This window comes from Parambassis ranga, chromosome 1, assembly GCF_900634625.1.
Source record: "Parambassis ranga chromosome 1, fParRan2.1, whole genome shotgun sequence".
Lineage (NCBI taxonomy): Eukaryota > Metazoa > Chordata > Actinopteri > Ambassidae > Parambassis > Parambassis ranga.
In genome coordinates this window covers 11,398,702-11,416,831 of record NC_041022.1, presented here as the reverse complement: position 1 = coordinate 11,416,831, position 18,130 = coordinate 11,398,702, and the positions used below count along the sequence as shown (strand labels likewise).

The following is an 18,130-nucleotide window of genomic DNA, read 5'->3' as shown; positions in this document are numbered from 1 at the left end:
TCAGCTCAAATTAAAAAAAACAAAAAAACATTCCCAGCCTGAAAATACAACATTTCACTCAGAAGATCACAGCAGAGATAGCTTAACACTGCACACAGGTTTAGATTAAAAGACAGGGATACCCAGCATTGACATATAATTGGAGGGTCCAGATCTTTAACACTGAGGCTTTTTTACCCATCTGACATTGTGCTGCAGACCAGCAGTGTGTTTTGAAGTGTTTAAAAAAAACTTCACTGACGTTGAAGTTGTGAAATCTTCTCCCCCCGTTGTACTCCGTGTGCAGGCATGTTAGTACTGAGCAGTGCTGGTGCTATCACTCCCTCCCTCCCTCCCTTGTCTCCTACTTCTCCTCCTCTACTCTCTGCAGGAGGGGTCAGTGGCGGTCGTAGGCGGAGGCTGTGGCGGTGGCAGCAGGACCCCCCCGTGACGTCGCACTGTAGTAGTATGGTGACCCTAAAAACAAACACAGACACACGTTTCCTTTAAACACAGAATAAAAACAAGCTGAACGTACAGGAGAATCATAAATAATTGTTTTAAAGCCCGGCTTATGGTATTTTTGTCCTGGTTCCATATGCTGCTGTTTGGGAAAATGGAAACTACAGTGAAGCAAAATGGAACTAAATAGTTTTTATGCTTAAATCTGACTAAAATAAGATTAATAATGACAGTGACAGCAAAAAAAGCTCTTCATCCTGCCAATACATTAACCAAGTGTCACTTTAGGATCCGCTAGTAATCAGTCTCTCCTGTTATTCACTTATGGGGACACATTCAGCAGTTTAGTGTAACATTAAGTCTATTTTGCCTAAAGCAGCTAACTCTATAAGTACTAAATTGTCCCCCATGTCCACTATATACTACATACTTGTTGGCAGCAGCTTGGACTGTGGCAGAAGGTGTACAGTGAACTTAAATCAGATAATATATTAATGCTAATTCTAGGGTATTTTAGTCCTAGGCTCTATTATACCTGCCATTTAAGGTCTACATAATTAATAGGGATTTTAAAAAACAGGAATTATTCTTTAAAGTAAGCAAAATGACATAATGGCAATAATCACCCCTGAATATAAAACCAAAGTTTAGCTAACCTGAAGATTTCTTTGAAGCTTATATGATTGTCTTTGGCTTCTTTTTCTGTCCTTTCTGAGTGGACTTTTGTCACAATGTCATGTTCACAGATCTCACCCATTAACGTCAGTCTTTTTTTTTATTATAGATAGAAACGATGGTTAAAAATGACCAAAAAAAAAATAAGACCTGGGCTGTAATAAATCTGAATTCTCCTTAAACACAGTGCAAATGTGAAATGAGCAGCTTCAATTTTCTTTTAAGATTATATTTTACTTTGAATGTGAGCAATGAAAGGCAGGATGAGATGACATGAGCTGATGGAGCTAATGACAGAAAAAATAGTCTCCCTTTCATGTACAAGCAATAAAATTAACTTTCTGATTTCTTCAGTGTCGCCCTTCACTCTCTCTCTCTCTATCTTTCTCGCTCTCTCTCACTCTCCCTTACACACACACACACACACACACACACACACACACACACACCATCTAAGTGACAGTCTAAGCTGACACACTGAGTATAGCTCTACTACTACTGATCCCTTGAGTCTATTCTCTCCCCAGGGAAGAGGTCAATTCAATACTGTAACCCCAAAGACACACAGAAACCCACACTCACACACCTCAGTATACACAGAAAAAAATCACCTTCACACACACACACACACCTGTCTCTGGCACTTCCATCAATCAGCCTAGCTGTGTGTTGACAGGTTATGTCTGTCCACAGTCCAGGTAATCTCAGGAGCCTCTTTGGGGAAGTGAGGCATTAAGCCGACCTGACAAACTATTTAGTCTCACTCAACACTTCAGACACCCTCTCTTCCCTTTTGCCTCTTTTTTTTACACTCTCCTTTCTTTTTTTTTTACACTCTCCTTTCATTGGTTTGTTCCGTCATCCCTCCTCACCCTCCCTCACAACCTGCTTCTGCTCCGACCATCAATCTTAAACCTTTCAGTGTCTCCTAATGTGCATCTTGTCCTCACATTATGTGTCCACTCATCCGTTATCATACTGAAGTTCCCTTACAGTCTTGTCTTTCTCTGTCTCAGTCTTTTCCTCACCACCATCTTTCTCTGTCTCCACCTACCTTGCATCTGTCCTGCCTGGCTGGTGAAGAGACTGGAGGAGCAGCCGATTTCCGTCCCCAGGAGAGACCCATAATCCTGCTGAAACACTGGGGACACAGGGATGGAAGGAGGGAGGAAAGAGGAGAGGTAAGGAGAGGGTGTGGGGTGGGGATCACAGCCTGACCCCTCTAACCTACTGACCTTTCACACTGTCACCCCCACTGACCACATCACCTTTAAACGTGACCCCTGAAACACTCCCTAGACAACGACTTTGATACTGATAGTTTCTGCTCAGGGGTAACAGATTGTTATTAGCTGGCAGCAGTGATGTATGTGTGTTAGGAGTTTCTGCTTGTACTACGATCCATTAGAGATCATGTGACATAAATAAGTGATCATAAAATGCACACAAACTGTGTGTAAAGTGTGTAAACGCAGAGTACACTTTCCCATAGACAGTGTGCATGTACGGGATGCTTTCAAAAAATTTAAGGGACCCATTTAAAACCTTTAAAAGAAGACGGAAAGTGTGCAGTTGCTTAATATATCTTCATTGTACATGACTGCAGTGTATCATACATTTTGCCCATAATCTGCACTAAGTAGCCTAGACCTTAAACAAGAAGTGGCACATTGTGACGCACTACCGAGGAGCCAATGCCCGGGCACATTCTGTATGGCTGCTGATATAGACAATGAATGTGTAGATGGAAATGACTGCTACATGCCTGCAGAGTCATATGTGGAGTCCTGCCACAGTCTCATTTGACTGAATGAGCAATGAACTGTTTCTCTGCACTGGTACAGCAATTAGCTGGCTAGCAGCTAATTTGCATGACTTACAGATGACCCTGATAGACTGTGTGTAATCAAAATACTTATTATTTCACCACATCACTGCATCTTCTACAGCTCCATCCACAACATGTCTACACAACATCCCACAAATTCCCATACTGTTCCCTGTCTATGAAGCTCTGAACACTATAACAATGCAGAATAAGATGTAATGTAAAAAAAAACAAAAAAAACAAAGCATCCAGGACAGAACGGTTGAGCTGGGATGTGAGTTAGCAATGAAATGAAATTGATATGATTATTGATCAGTGTTGCTATATTAGAAACAAACCTAATAGGCTGGGGTTGGGAAATCTCCATGATTCATTGTACGTGGAATACTGCGGATGGGAATATGGACTTCCGGAAAAGTCTCCTCCTGAAAGAAAACACAAAGCAAGAAACAAAGCCTGTTCAGAAACAGCAGAGAATTGGGTTGACGATGGTGACAGTATTTTTCAAATTTGTTGTGAGAAAAAAGATTTTCAGCAGCAACTCTGTTGCTCTAATGGGCAAAGATCAGAAATCTATATAAGACTGAAAGTCTTTCACATGTCGACATTCCCAACAGGTATGCGCAATGTTCAATCAAAATCAACAAGACGTGATGATCAGAAAATACTGGCTTCGAAATAAAATTTGTGATTTTATGAAGCTTTAATCTGTTGCTTTATTTCCATATAGTTCTGCAGACTGTTTGATAGTGACTGAACTGGAGATCTCAGTGTAGACTGTAGTGGTCCTGCCATACAGCGTATGATAGCGGAGCTTTTCTCCCTCATTTACTACTTACTGTCTGGGGTCTACTCTTCCTCTTGTCCCCCCCACCCCACCCCACCCCTCTTCCCTTCATCCCGTCCTCTTTATTTTTTCTCTCTCATCTTCTGGCCTGCCTCTCTACTGCCCGCTCGTCACCCTTCACATCAAAACAACATTCTCCTCTGTTTCTTCTCCTCTTTTTTCTCCTCCTTCACCATCTCTCTGCCGACTTGCCCTCTTTTTTTCCCACTCTTTTGCTCTTTCTTTCTTTTCTCCTGAACCTTCACTTTTCTCAGGGGATCCCTCTCCCATAGCTGACAGTCACAGACCCTGATGCCCCCTCCCTCCAGCCTCCTCCACCTCCTCCTCCACATCACCACTACCACCACCACCACCACCCATTCCTTCTCTCTCCTACTCGCTCTGTCGGTTCTGCCTCACTGCTCTCCTACACCCCCTCTGAGTGTCAGCCCCCCTGCTGCAGAGAGAAAGACAGAGACAGAGAGAGAGAGGAGAACAGCAGAAGAGAGTTGCTTGCTTAATGAAGGTATGATATTAGACAGAGTGAACAAAAAAGAGGATAATTTGCCTGAGAAGTGCTGAGATAAAACACGGCAAAGCTGAAGAAGCAAAGTTTGTAGATTATCTCCTCCACTCATTCTAGTCAGCTCCAGCAGAGGAAAAATTTAAATGTTGACGGTGTCTCTGTTTGTGTGCATGTATCTATATAAACCAAGTTTTCTTTGTGCATGTGTGTGTGTGTGTTTAGCTGCGTCTGTCAGGTGGGGTCGGGATGTGGTCTCCATGGCATCCCTGGGTGCGAACATCCTCTCCCTTGTCATCACCGTAGTGACGGCAATGTGTCAGGTTGTTTAGGAGATGAGGGGTGGAGGGGAGAGGGGAGGGGAGAGGAGGCTCAGGGGTCTCCCTTGTGTAGCTGAGTGTCAAGGTCGCACACATACACACACACACACATTGTCAAAAACAAACACACACACACAAACAATGGAATGCCTGCACAAACATACTCCAACCCAAACTCACACACCCACACACAAATATGCTGTCAAACCTGAGGACAGGACGGGGTGACCACAGGGGGACAGGGCGACAGGGTTACCCATCTTTAGATGTGCTGCTCCTACATGTCCACTGAGAGAGTGTGTGTGTGTGTGTGTCATAGACGGAATGATTGGGAATACACCGAGCCAACAACTTGTAAACAATATTGTTTTTTCTGACTTTGTTTCACTGCTGTGTTTGTGTCTCTCCCTGCAGTACACGTCACTCTGACCACCACTGCAAGTAACTAAGATAGAGAGTAGAAGAAGAAGAACAAGAACAAGAAGGACAGAAGAAGAAGAAGTAGAAGAAGAAGAGAAGAAGAAGAAGAAGAAGAAGAATGGTCGAGGATTGAAACACAAAAGCCTCGTAGAAGGCGGAGTGGAAGGGAATGAATGAATTAGTCGTGGGTCACTGGTGATTCTCATTAAAAACAAATTACTAATGTTGAGGAGGGACAGCTGTGCTACTGTGGCTGGTTTCTAATGACACACACAACACAGGCACAAACACACACACACATGCAGACAAACACACACATGCCACCCCCTGGGAGCACTGTCAGCCATAGTGTAGACAGACAAGAAAGAGCAAGTGCCAATGCTAAGTACACCCCCTGAAGACACACACACACACACACACACTAACTACACATACAACCAGTCAAATATCTAAGAAAAGAAGGAAAGGCCATGTACAAAAGTGTTCATGGTAAATGTAACTTAATAACAGATATTGGTAAATTAGTAATAGTAGCTGAGGAGTGTGTGTTTGTGTGTGTGTGTGTGTGAGCTTGTACTCACCAGGTACCATGCCAGTGAGGGAGGGGGTAGAGTAGCTGCCCTGTCCAGTAGGAGGGACATGGGGAGGGTAGCCTGGCAGAGTGGTGCTTGCTAGGTCTCGACCTGTAATCACACACACACACACACATTTCCAGTCATCAGCTGTTACTAATTTACCAACATCATCATCATCTTATTTATGCCTACCCTTAAGAGGCTGAACACTGTTAACCATGTTTTCTGGCTCCATAAGTATGGAGACATTTAGAGCTATTGTTTGTGAGTTTCACACAGACCCACTGAGGTCCTCCACCACATATAAACCATGTTTCCCCAGCAAACAGTTAGAACTGATAAAGCTGCTTGGATGTCATCAGGAAAACTCTACAAGTCCAGTTGCCTTGCTTCAACCCTTTAAATTTGACTGTCACACCAGACTGCAATGGAACTTATATACAAAATGCAGTAACAAGCAGTCTTATGGCATATTATGAATACTCATGTTGGGCACAGTGACACAATTTCTAATGTTATTTTTTTTTGGTGACAGACTAAAGGATTTTAGTGTAGAATTGTGAATTCGTGTGAAATGTTAAGAAAAGAACAGCAGAGTGTAATCCGCACTCCTTAACAGTAGGTGGCAGTAGGAAGCGGGTGAGACCCGGCAGTTCACACCATAGAATACCACCCGCAAAGTTTGTTGTTAAATGCTAATTGAGCATGAAACGCAGTTACGACGCAGACTGAGATATGGATTTTTTATACAGATATGAGGACAAACGTGTCAGTGTGTTTTATGCTGTAAGGACAAGCTTAAAGCTATACCTCTGTCAAATCAGTAGGCCTGAGATGACACAAGACAGCAGACCACAGCTCGCATTAAGGTAAGTGGTCATTTCTCCTTACAAATGGACGATTTTTACAGTCTGTTAATGAAATGTTCTGGTTATTATGTCAGCCTTATAAATAATGCTTGAATAGTTTTAGGAGCACATATATAGTGTTATATATTCAGCGAATGAATACTTGGCTAAAGACCTGAGACTCCAGGATAAAGGTCCACTATGGGTTTGGCCTATCCACCTCCTGTCCTAAAAACATCATACCTTACCCTTAACCATACTTAAGAAAGAGTTTTTTCCTGACCACTGTGTCTCCGTAATCTTATGTTTCATGTATTCATTCATCTAATTTAGCTGCTTTAAAATCTGTGGGTAGCCAAACCGTCTGCCTCACACCACTCTTTGCAGTTCGTGGAGTTTTTCCTCCTCGCCCGCCATATTTCATCTTCTTCTTCTGTGAATATAACATTGTGTTAAATTAAACTATATCCCTTGCATTATTGGTGACATATGGTATCACACATGTCGCTGTGTCGCATGTCGAAAAAAATGGACAACACATTTTGAGACATCATGGCGGCCAATGCGTCTTGATGTGTCGTAATGCGTTTGCAACTGGCGCCCTTACATTGAGTTCGAAACAGCCCTAAAGCAGCACATTCAGGACGTCCTTCTTTCTTTTGTTTCTTCCCTTCTTGCTTTCCATCCTCTAGCATCTATTAATTTACCGGCTCCCTTCCCTCCTCACCACCACCTCCTCCCCCCTCCTTCCACTGTCTGTCACAGTGGTGGATAGGATATATAACTGCATTAGACTACATGACAGTGTGTCGACCCAAATCATTTCTCTATGTTTGCACGCAGCAGACATTGGGAGTGCGTGGAGACGGTGCCCTCCATTCATCATCATCATATACACACATTCACACACACATGCATAGACACCCTCCTCCTGCCCCCTGCACACACACATTTATCATCATCATAAACAGCTCAGATGCTAACACCATCAATCCCATTCACTTCCCCTCCACTTAACCACCACTAACTAACTGAGAGAAGGATGGGGGGTGGGAGGGAGAGGGTGAGGGAGAGAGAGTGAAAACATAGAAGACAAGAAGGGAAAATGGTAGGAATAAGAAAAAATAAGAGATAACAGAGATGCACAGAGAAATAGTGAAGGTGTAAGGGGCTGGAGAACCATAAGCATGGTAAAACAAGTATTGTGATGTTTAAATGCCTTTAATTATGGAGCATTAGGCCTTATTATAATTTAAACAGGTGAGTTATTGAATGACTTTTTCAGTCAGACTTAAATGACCATTTGAGGATGTGCAGGTGTTGTTTTCTTAGCCCTGGAGGTTGTCATTGGTTACAGTGGTACTTTAATTTGGAGATCACAGTAGATCTCACTCTCTTTGGAGATACCTCAGGTGATTTTGAGTCTGTTTTTGAGTTCTGTAACAGTCAAATCTTTTGCTTTAGCTCCACTGAGCGTTTTAAGGCAGAAATGTGTTGGATGGAATGAGTGTTGACTCAATGGGCTCAAACACCATTTTGTTACATCATTTGGCTGACCAACATCACCATCTTTAAAAATGATATGACTAAGAAGATGTTTCTGTGCTCCTCCTTTTCAGTATTTGCCTCTTCACCTTCCTGTATACTTTTGTTTGTCTCTCGCAGATCCTCTTCTCTTCTCCAGCCCTCCTCTGTCCCTCTCTGCCTCCTCTCTCCTGTCTCTGTGTAGTAAAGTTTTTCTCTGTGTTTGACGCGACAGCGAGGCATTAGTGCAGACGGGCTACTCATCCGCTCAGGGTCAGTGCACAGGGCAAGGAGGAGAGGGAGGAGAGGGTGAGAGAGAGAGGAGAGATGGACTCTCTACAGCCAAACTTAGAGGGGGCAGACAGGGCCAGATCCTCTGAGGTGTGTGTCTGTGTATGTGTGTGTGTGTGTGTGTGCGCACAGTGTATTTGTGCATATGTATGCCAGTTGTATTGATGTATCTGTTCTCCACAGCTTTGCTGTAGAGGTCAAAGAACAAGTACAAGTCTCCTTCGTACTCACTTGCAGCTACAGATGAACACACATCCTCTACCTCTCTCACTGTCCGCCTATCTGACTCTCTCCCATCAAACAGCCATCAGAGCAACACATGTCAAACCTACAGGGACCAAGTGTGCGGTGTGTCCCTTTGTAGACTGGATGCTGTTCAGGGTAAAAGGAGATGCCCTGCAGATTTAGAGAAAGCCTAGGAACGAAGGACTGACTGTGTAAATGTTGCTCTACAGCATGTGTCCAGGGTATCAACACTTCAAGGATGCAATAACATTGCGTCAAACACACAGACGTCTGATCCCCTAGAGGGAGCTCTATTCTGAGGGAAAAGACAGGCAAGGAAATGCATGCATAATATTCAGAAGGTGTGTGTGTGAATATGAATGTGTGTTTGCATGCATAAGCAGAAATGGAAATTTTATCTCTCTCTCTTTTTTTTCTCTCACTCTCTGTCTCTTTCTCTCCTCTGGTGTGAGCAGGTAATATTCCTCAGTGGTTTCAGAGGGCAAAAAAGAGCCCATTCCCAGATATCCCAAATTCCCAGCTCTATGATTCCCCTCATTACAGATGGGAACGTCAAAGCCTTGTCCAAGCACTCCCTGGTCTACTCTTAATTAACCACTGCCTCTCCCAGTGCCCCTAAATGGAGAAAGAGGAATAGACGCTTATGTTTCCTTTATCCCTCCACCTTTCCTTTCCTCCTTTCCTCTGAGCGTTTTTCCTCTCCTGAGATCCAAAGCGCCGAGCTCTTTAAGTACTTACAATCATGTAGCTTCTGTCACTGCTGAGTACGGCAGACCTAACAAGCATTTTTTACTCTTTTAGTACTATGGCTGTAATGATGCCTTGGGGAAAAAATTATTAGAAAAAAAGGGAATTTTGGATTATTGTGACCATTGAATCCCTGATACTTACATTTTTTTGTTTAGTAAGGTATTTTTCACAAATAAACAATATTTTTATGATGTTAGGCAATTTCCCCCTGGGATTAATAAAGTATTTCTGATTCTGATTCTGATATATAATCACCAGCGCTAAAAAGCACATGTTACACTATAAACCACAGTCACATCGTGATGTCACCATCACCCACATTAAAACTGTGTGGTTTGTTTTAAATGTGATATTAGGCCACTTGTCAGCCTGCATCTCTGGACTGAGTACTATATACTGAGTATATGTACTAGATCACTTCACAGTTACCTTAGGTCACTTGCTGCTTACCATTTTATGTGCTATTCAGTGTCCGTTGCAATAATGAATTATATATATATGAATTATATATTATAGCTTAATATAACATTTGTAAATACCCATTTATAAATTATGTGTACACCTGCACTGAATACACATTGAATTGCACATATCCACCTGTATAGTAATGCTCATAGTACTTATATATACAGTAGTTATCAGTCATTGTCTTTTACCTGGAACTAGTGAGTAGGACTGTGGACCCGATACACTGGCTCCTAGCTCTGCCCCTGAGCCCGGATTGGCCAAACTGTTCTTCATCTCGTCCAGTCCGCCTGATAGTGAGGCCATGGCTGAATAATCTGACGTCTAAAAAGAAGCAAACGAAAGAGTAAAATTATTGATATATAAAAACAACAAAAGGAAATCATGGTGTTTACTGTCAGAAATGATGTGGATGCACACAGGTGACCTGTGTTGTCCTAGATGATCGGTTTGTTATATACTGCAACATTTCCAACATGCTGCACCTTCCTCATAGTGGAGTGCAGAGGAGCTTTTATACACACACACACACATACATATAGAAACACACCTACAGCTGAGAGTTTATTGATCTGTTTACAAAGACAGGGATTTACTGTACAACCAAGTCCAACAGTCTATAACCACAGGATCAGTGTGCTCTGTTTCTTTATCTCTCTCTCACAAACACACACACATATACACTGACACACAAACACAATGGTATTACATAGACTACGGCAAACACAAAGCCTCTTGTCTCCCTAGATACCAACAACAATAAGAACTGCGATCATCTCAGCACATGTACGCTCAGACTTCCCATGCCTTTAACACACACACACACACACACACAGAAGTTAAAAACTGTATAGTGACAAAGCAATAAGTGGTTGTTCAGCTGTTTTCAGATTTTTATTTCTCACTGCAAAGTATATTATAGACAAACTGAATAAAAAATAAGGAAATAATTGACTTCTAATTGTGGCTTACAATAGATATAATTGCTGCAAATGAAAAAAAAATGAAACTTAAATTACACAGTGGCTTACATTAAACAATCATTTGAAGTAGCTTCTGTAACAGCCAAAACACAGCTAGCTAGATCAATGGATAATAGAGATGGTCTGCTCACCTGTGTTTGACCCCAACACAGAGCCATGACCCATCCATCCTCATCTGTGTTTAAAAGAGAAAGTCTGTGTGTGTTCTGTGTGTGGGGGTTGGAGGATTTAGAATGATGGCATTGACACTGATGACCAACAATATATAGATTAAACACCAAAGAACCTCAAGCCACCTGCATTCATGATAGGCCAATAACCTGTGCGCTGACCGTGTGTGTGTGTGTGTGTGTCAATAGCTGAATATTTGGGCGTTTCGAAGAAAATGATCAATTTTATATGTGACTTTGTAATTAAAGAACACAAAAGTGATTTAGTAAAACACTTAATTTTTGGCTACTTTCCTTGAGCAACATCAGGGGGTTTCTTCAGAAATTCAGAAAAACTAGACACATCCCAATTAAGTCAGAGACAAACTGCTAAAATTAGAAATGTAATAATCCATGGCTGAGCTGCTGTTTCTCTCTACTCTCTTACAGTTCAGTTTACCTTGCCAACAGACTACTAAATACATGTAGTATATAAACATGGCTGTCATCATCATAAGCGGTGGCTCTGTTTCTTAGTTAGTTGGTCATTAATTGCAGGGCTGGTGGTTTGATCCCTGAACTTGTTCTGTCTAAATGTTGAAGTTAAAAAAACACCAAACCTCAGACTGTTATGTGTGTCCAAATGTGGACAGAATAAATGACCCAGCTTCTCTATATTCTGGATTCCTCTCCGCTTGCAAAAACTCAGCAGATTCCATTTTTTCACTTTTCTGGCTTTCATGTGTTTTCTCCCCTGCTGACCTGTGTGTGTGTTTGTGTGTACACTAATGGCACCAATCAGAATTTCCTTTAGGTGATGAGGTGAGCGTTTTGCACTGACCCTTTTAATACGTCTGCATCTGTGTGTGTGGAAGTGTAAGTGTAGGCGTGTGTTTGTGCTCACTGACCTCTTAAACACCCCTGTGCTCGTCAAGACACAACACAACCACTGGACTGTGACCTGCCAAATAAGAGCTTACCCTGTACACTACACTACACACACATCTCTCTCTCTCTCTCTCTCTCTCTCTCTCTCTCTCTCTCTCCCTTTTTAGACTTCAGACACATTAAAGGCCTCCTTTATCTCACATCAAACCCATCACACCTGTAGTTTTTTTTCCACCAATCATACATGCTCTCCTTTCACAGCCACCCCTTCCCCCCTCCTCGTCTCTTGGCTACACTCTGTCTTATTATAATGGAGTCTAATGTGTCCATGTATCTATGTGTAGATGGGGGCCAGGCAGCAGCAGCAGAGAAGAAGGGGTCTGCCGTGGTAATTGGCCATGATGAAGTTTGGCCAGTGGGGTGACAGGCCCGCTAAGGAAGATGGATCATTCTCATTCGCCCCCGTAAATGTTGTCAATTCCACCGCTCATACAGCGCCATCAGCCCTCATCAAAGAGGAGGGACGCAGCTGCGGGGCCGTGGAGGGGTTGGGGTTTGGGGGTTGGTTGTGCTAGTGGGGAGGAGTTGTGTATGGGGCAGGATGGAGGGTTACAAGGAAACCTGGGACAGGAAGTCATGGCATGAAAGGAGGCAGGTAATCGCGTCTGTTGGAGAGAAGGAACAAGGAGAAAACTGGAGATGGGACTGAGATGATGAAGATGATTGAAGAAGTGAGCCTTTTAAAATGAGCATGTATATGTAGTCATGTTGACTGCTAGGCTCTAGGGAAGTGGGCGCTGATAGAAAAAGTGTCAGGTTTGTCAGGAAAATGCTAAAAGGGGTTCCACTTCAGCAGCAAAATACAGTCAACTACTTTGTAATGTGTACGCACTGTATAAGAGCAACACTGTCTCTGAGCCAGTCAGTCACAGGAAGTAACACCAAACATGCTACATGCTATTGTTGGACAAGAATGACATATTTCCACATTAACACTCCAGTTATGATTTCTGTCTCACTCATTCTCTCTTACACACAGCAGGATGGTCTGCTGACTAAGGTTTGGTCCAAAACTCACATCAATAACAGATGAACCCTAATCGGCCCTCAGACACACACACACATATGGGCGTGCATGCACACACACACAGACTGGCCCACACTGACTGGCCCACACTGACTGGCTTGCCCAATTTGCATAATAGTATTTCCCTTTTTCTCCATTCCCCGAATAGCTCCCAATTTCTTCATCTCCCTCTCGCCACATTGTCTTGTGTACTCCTGATGGAAAGAGGCTTGGCTATAAACAAATACAATTCCCTCAGAGACCCACAAAGTGAGACAGGGATTGTGAGGAAGGAATTTATCTGCACTCAAACTGAGCGTGGCAGCAGTGGGGAGGATATTCATTTCCAGACAGGCAACTCTCATGGAACTCGTTTCTGGGGAAGAGGCTGCACAAGTACATATAATGTGAATGGAAAACTGGAATAGTGATCCTATTTATGAATCAATTACCCTCTTTACAGTAAAACTCAGTCATTGACATGAGTTGAGATGTAAATCTGAAGACTGACTGAGTGCTTATACTGATGCTTGTTCTAATTGTCCTAGATAGTTCCTTTTGGCAGTGTTTTATGGATAACACTGTAAACTGTCCTTAAAATATATTGTCTGTGTGGACTGCTGAGTCCTGACCTCGTGACATGGAATGTGCCATGCACTTGTGAAAGGATTGTTTTGTTTCTCTAGTGTACAGATCTGTGCTTTGTTCATGGGTGGAGGGACAGGCCAAAAACTATGCTGTAAACATTTTATGGCAAGTTATAAGTGAAATTGTATTATACTTTACTATATAATATGCTATATTATTATACTATGCTATACTACATATTATATATAGTAAAATTAGAGGTGCAGGACTAAGTCAAATGTCTATTTAGAAGTCTGGTGTCATTTTTACCCTCTGCTAGTGTTGCCATCTTTAATAATGATAAATTAAAGGATATCAGATTTTGCCTTTCACTCTGTCCACACCTTAGTGCAGCCTAACTGGTTGTTACTGGGATGGGCATTTGGACCCAGGGGGCAACACAAATGGGTGGGGGCGCCATCAGCTCTGCTGATTTATCACCTGGGTAATAGGAAGTGATTGAAGGGAAATTCAAATGAACTCTCTCTGACAGGCACACATGCAGACACACATACGAGCACGCACACATAAATTAATAGTGGGGCTTAATAGACTACACAGAGGGAGGCAACCAGAGGAAGATGAGATAAAAGAATAGAAAGATAAAGAAAAGGTCTGAGGCAGGATAGAAAAGTAACTGGTGACAGATAAAAAAAACATTTGCTTGTAAAGAATGTGAACAGTTTAACTTTTTTCTATTTAGGTGGTACGAAAAATAAATGAGGCTGAATGTTTTAAAGAAAAGAATGATAAAAATGAATCAATGACAAGCTTGATGTGACGCTGAAGTATATTATACACAGTATCTTCGTGTAGTATGTCCTGCTGGCATCTTTTGAGCTTCTGTTTCTATGTTGTTCTTTTGCAAGTACACACCAAGTCACTGCTACACAAAAACACATCACCAGCAGAGCCAAGTCTATCAGGCATCTTTTAGGAATGTCAGTCACAACACAGCTTGACCCTCCTTGACCGTAACCCCACCCGTACTCACACACACACACACACACATACACACCTCAGCCCACATACCAAAGAGGCTGAGCTGTAGCTGTCAGTGTGTCAGTGTTAAGGGTATGACTGTCAATCATTCCCTCTGGGAAAAGGGAGGGGGTAGGCAGGGGTGGAGGAACAGATAGTGATGTAGATTTATGTGTGTGTATGTGTGTGAGCAAGCAAGAGTGTGTGGATCTCTTTGTAAAGCAGTTCCTAAAGCCCATTTGACCCCAGTGCGACCTAGAGCTTAAAGCCCCCATCTCAGACCCCGACCCCAGTGGCTTGACTGGGCTCAGAGAGGACACTGACCTATGAATCATGGGTATTATAGTCTTGAGTCACAGTCTATAGGGCTACTACAGCCAATCCCTGTCGACCTCTCGCCCTGTGCCACTCCACTCTTCATGTCGGTCAGAGGAAACTGAATGGGTTAAAAAGCCAAACTCTGCCCTGTAGGTCTGCTTCCATATACTTCTACTCCCCCAAAGTGTGTTTGTCCTCTTGCCCTTGACACTGACTGAATAAATAAACCATGAAGCAGCGGTGTCTTTTAAAGATTATGGAAACAAAACTGTCATTTTCAGACATTGGCAAAATATTTCCTTAATATTGACCGGAGGGGCTGCAGATTAGAAGACATCGGAGAGAAGGTAAAGGGCATACAAATGATAGCGTGTTGTCATTTTGTTATTCAGCATACTACTTACACCTGTCTGTTCCACTCAGATTTACATTTATTTAGTGCTGGGTAAGGGCGGGAGGTCAATTTAGATGCAACATTAAGACACATCCTTCCTCACTCTTGGTTTTCTCATCTTTTTCCTCTCACATGCAAACAACACATACACATAAACAGCACGTTCCCAAGATGCGTCAGCCCCACTGCTGTCCCCAAGCAGCAGGAAGTGAGGTCATAATGAGAGCCGGGTCAATATGGTCATTAACCCCTGTAGTGGATCAAGATTATAGGAACATCAATAGACCAGTCTGCACATCAGAGCACAGGCACTCACAGAGCTCTGCCAGGAGGACAGAAGAAACTCAACTTGATGTTTACATTGTCAGATTACTCAGCAGACAAGCAGCGTAAAAGCGATTTTTTTGTTTTTAAAAAGAGCATTATTTTCTTAGGATTGACAGGGCATGGCAAGGCAGAGCAGGCAGGCTTTTCAGCTGGAAGCAGAAGCAAGCATTTTATATGATCATTAGATAAGGCAGAAAATTCTAACATAAGCCTACATCTATAGTGTGATTTGGTGCTATAGACAGTGCTATGCTAAACGATCACATACATTTGAACTATTTTTAGTGAATGTGTTCTCTGGTGTCTAATTGAGTAAACTTGTAGTGGTAATAACTATTGGGCTGTGTTTATACAGCATATTCAGACCACACAACTAAAGCCAATCTTGTGGTCATGTAAAGTTTTCTTTCTTTGGTGGTGGTGAAAAGATTTTAACCAAAAAATATCAAATATTTGTTTACAGTAAATGACAATGATTGGGAAGTGTCAATAGATGATAGCAAACAAAAACTGTGAAGTCAGCTTTTGTAAAGTGTGCACAACACTGGCTATAGCATCATTCATTTAGGACCTCTGTTATATGCAAAGAGCAACATAATCTGAATCTTAAACTTAATCTCTAATAATCTGTCCATGAAAGTTTATTATGTGTCTTTATAGCAGTAGCCAGTTTTTTATTATTATTAGTTTGTGGAACCCAGTTTTACCCCAACTGTTACGGGCAATGGAAGCAACAATAAGTCATCTTCATAATCTGGGTTAAGTCAGTTAGCTGGAAGCTATTATAATGACCAGAAATTTGTGGCCATGCTTCCTTTCATGGACAGTTTTTCTTCTGCATCAACTCTGTTTTTTTACTAAAACACACTGCAGACCTGTTGTTACCAAACTTAGCCTCAGCCCAGAGCCTGCACAATGCCTCGCCCTTACCTTGCCAGAGTCAGGGCTCACATAGAGGTCAGAGCTGGATTGGATTGGACAGGATGGCTGTCTTTCAAAGAGGCGGTCCAATACCTCGATCTGCTGTGGCGAGAACAGCTCCCCTCTCATCTGCTTCCTGAGGAAGTCCCGCCCACCGTGGCCATGCCCATTGGCCAGCGGCGACTCCTGCAAACCTGCGTTGAGACAACAGGGATAAAGTTAGGAAAAGTTGTAAATATTTAATTGAGGAAGAGAGAAAGGGAAGAACGTTTGTGAAGAAAAAAGCAGAGATAGAGGAATGAAGGGAGACTGGGCTGATAATATAAATCACTAAGATTTGTAGAAAGAAGTTAGCAGACTCAAATGAACTCCAGGAAACTGATTTAGAGTGCCTTCAAAGAGTGTGAAGACTCTCTGTGGAGAAAATGGTATACAAATGCAATCCATTACCAAGCATATGCTGTCTCTCCTTTTTGATCTCTCAAAAGTACACTCTCTCTTCTTATATCCACACTTCTCTGTCCCTCTTGTCGTATCAGCCATACACACACAGACACACAAATATATATTGCTGCTGTATCAGTATTAGACTGTGAGCTCTCGTATCCTGCAGTTATTGCAAGGCTGAGGGACTGAACGAGACAATTATAAGAACTCTGAAGAGTCGTGGCCCACAAATGATTAGAAAAGAGAGAACGAAAGAAAAAGATAAAGAGAAAAAGGGGATGAGGGTGAAAATCCCCCGCTATAGAGCCAATTCATTGCTCCAAACCGCTCCTGAGAGCCTATTTTAGTCCTGGGGGTCACTGTGTGTTTGGTGTGTGTAAAAGCGTGTGTGTGTGTGTGATGTTCATGGTAGTGATATGACAGGCGGTGGTGGGGGGAGGCAGCCTCAAATATATATATATTTTTTTCCATTTGATGTGAAAATACAGATTCATTTGCAGCAGACTGTGGTCCTAAAGAAGCAACGTGAGACAGAAAGACAGAAAGAAAGACGATACGTGAAAAGTTTGTTTAAATGTATGCTAAAATCTTTTAGTTGAGGGAGGACTTGTCACCACAGTAGCGCAGGAGACGGCTGTCTTGTAAGTGGCTCTGATGCATGAACTAGACCAAATAAAAGTGCAAATGAAATTTTAAAAGTAATGGCCCATTTGACAACTGAAACTGACCTGTGTTCCTGTATGTTGGGCTTAAATGGGCGATGGTTGGGCATACAGCATATAGCTTATAACTTATAGTCAAAGATTGATTTAATATTAGTATATATAGTATATTAGTAACCTTAAAAGTATTGCATGTGTTGTGCAATGATTTGTAGAATGGATTTATAACTGTTTACATTTTCGTTTACAATTTCAATTTTTTCTTATCAAAATCGGATAATTTTTCTGTGTCCACATGGTGATCCTACTGTATCACCACAGTTTGTCAAAAAAACATAAATCTAGACATGACATATTGGCACAAACATTGCTCTAAGTTCTTTCAGAGACTTGTAGTAAACCTCCAATCTCAAGACAGTATCTAGCTTACACACTGCTGTGTAACTCCCAAAACCTCACTATACGTTTTCTGTACACAAAACCTCTTTCACTCACTCTCTTCACAAACACACTCTTGATCATAATCTCTCTTTCACTTCTATGGTCACACACACACACACAGATGCTGGGAGCAGTGAGAGTGTATGGTCCAGGTCTCTGGTGACAGACCAATCAGAGGGGGAGATAAAGCCAGT

General features: G+C 42.2%; 1 protein-coding gene across 2 annotated transcripts in view; it reads right to left on the bottom strand.

Annotated features, from left to right (window-relative positions):
• Positions 1-354: 354 nt before the first annotated feature.
• The window catches only part of pax5 (paired box 5), a 41,387-nt gene continuing 23,611 nt past the window's right edge, over positions 355-18,130 (bottom strand). For both annotated transcript variants that reach the window (XM_028402591.1, XM_028402600.1), the window contains exons 6-11: positions 16,396-16,580; positions 9,924-10,056; positions 5,615-5,716; positions 3,283-3,369; positions 2,171-2,257; positions 355-456 (exon numbers count right to left, since the gene is read on the bottom strand). In XM_028402591.1, coding sequence (XP_028258392.1) covers positions 377-456; positions 2,171-2,257; positions 3,283-3,369; positions 5,615-5,716; positions 9,924-10,056; positions 16,396-16,580 — 674 coding nt within the window. In that variant the 3' untranslated portion in view covers positions 355-376. The remainder of the gene's footprint in view (positions 457-2,170; positions 2,258-3,282; positions 3,370-5,614; positions 5,717-9,923; positions 10,057-16,395; positions 16,581-18,130) is intronic.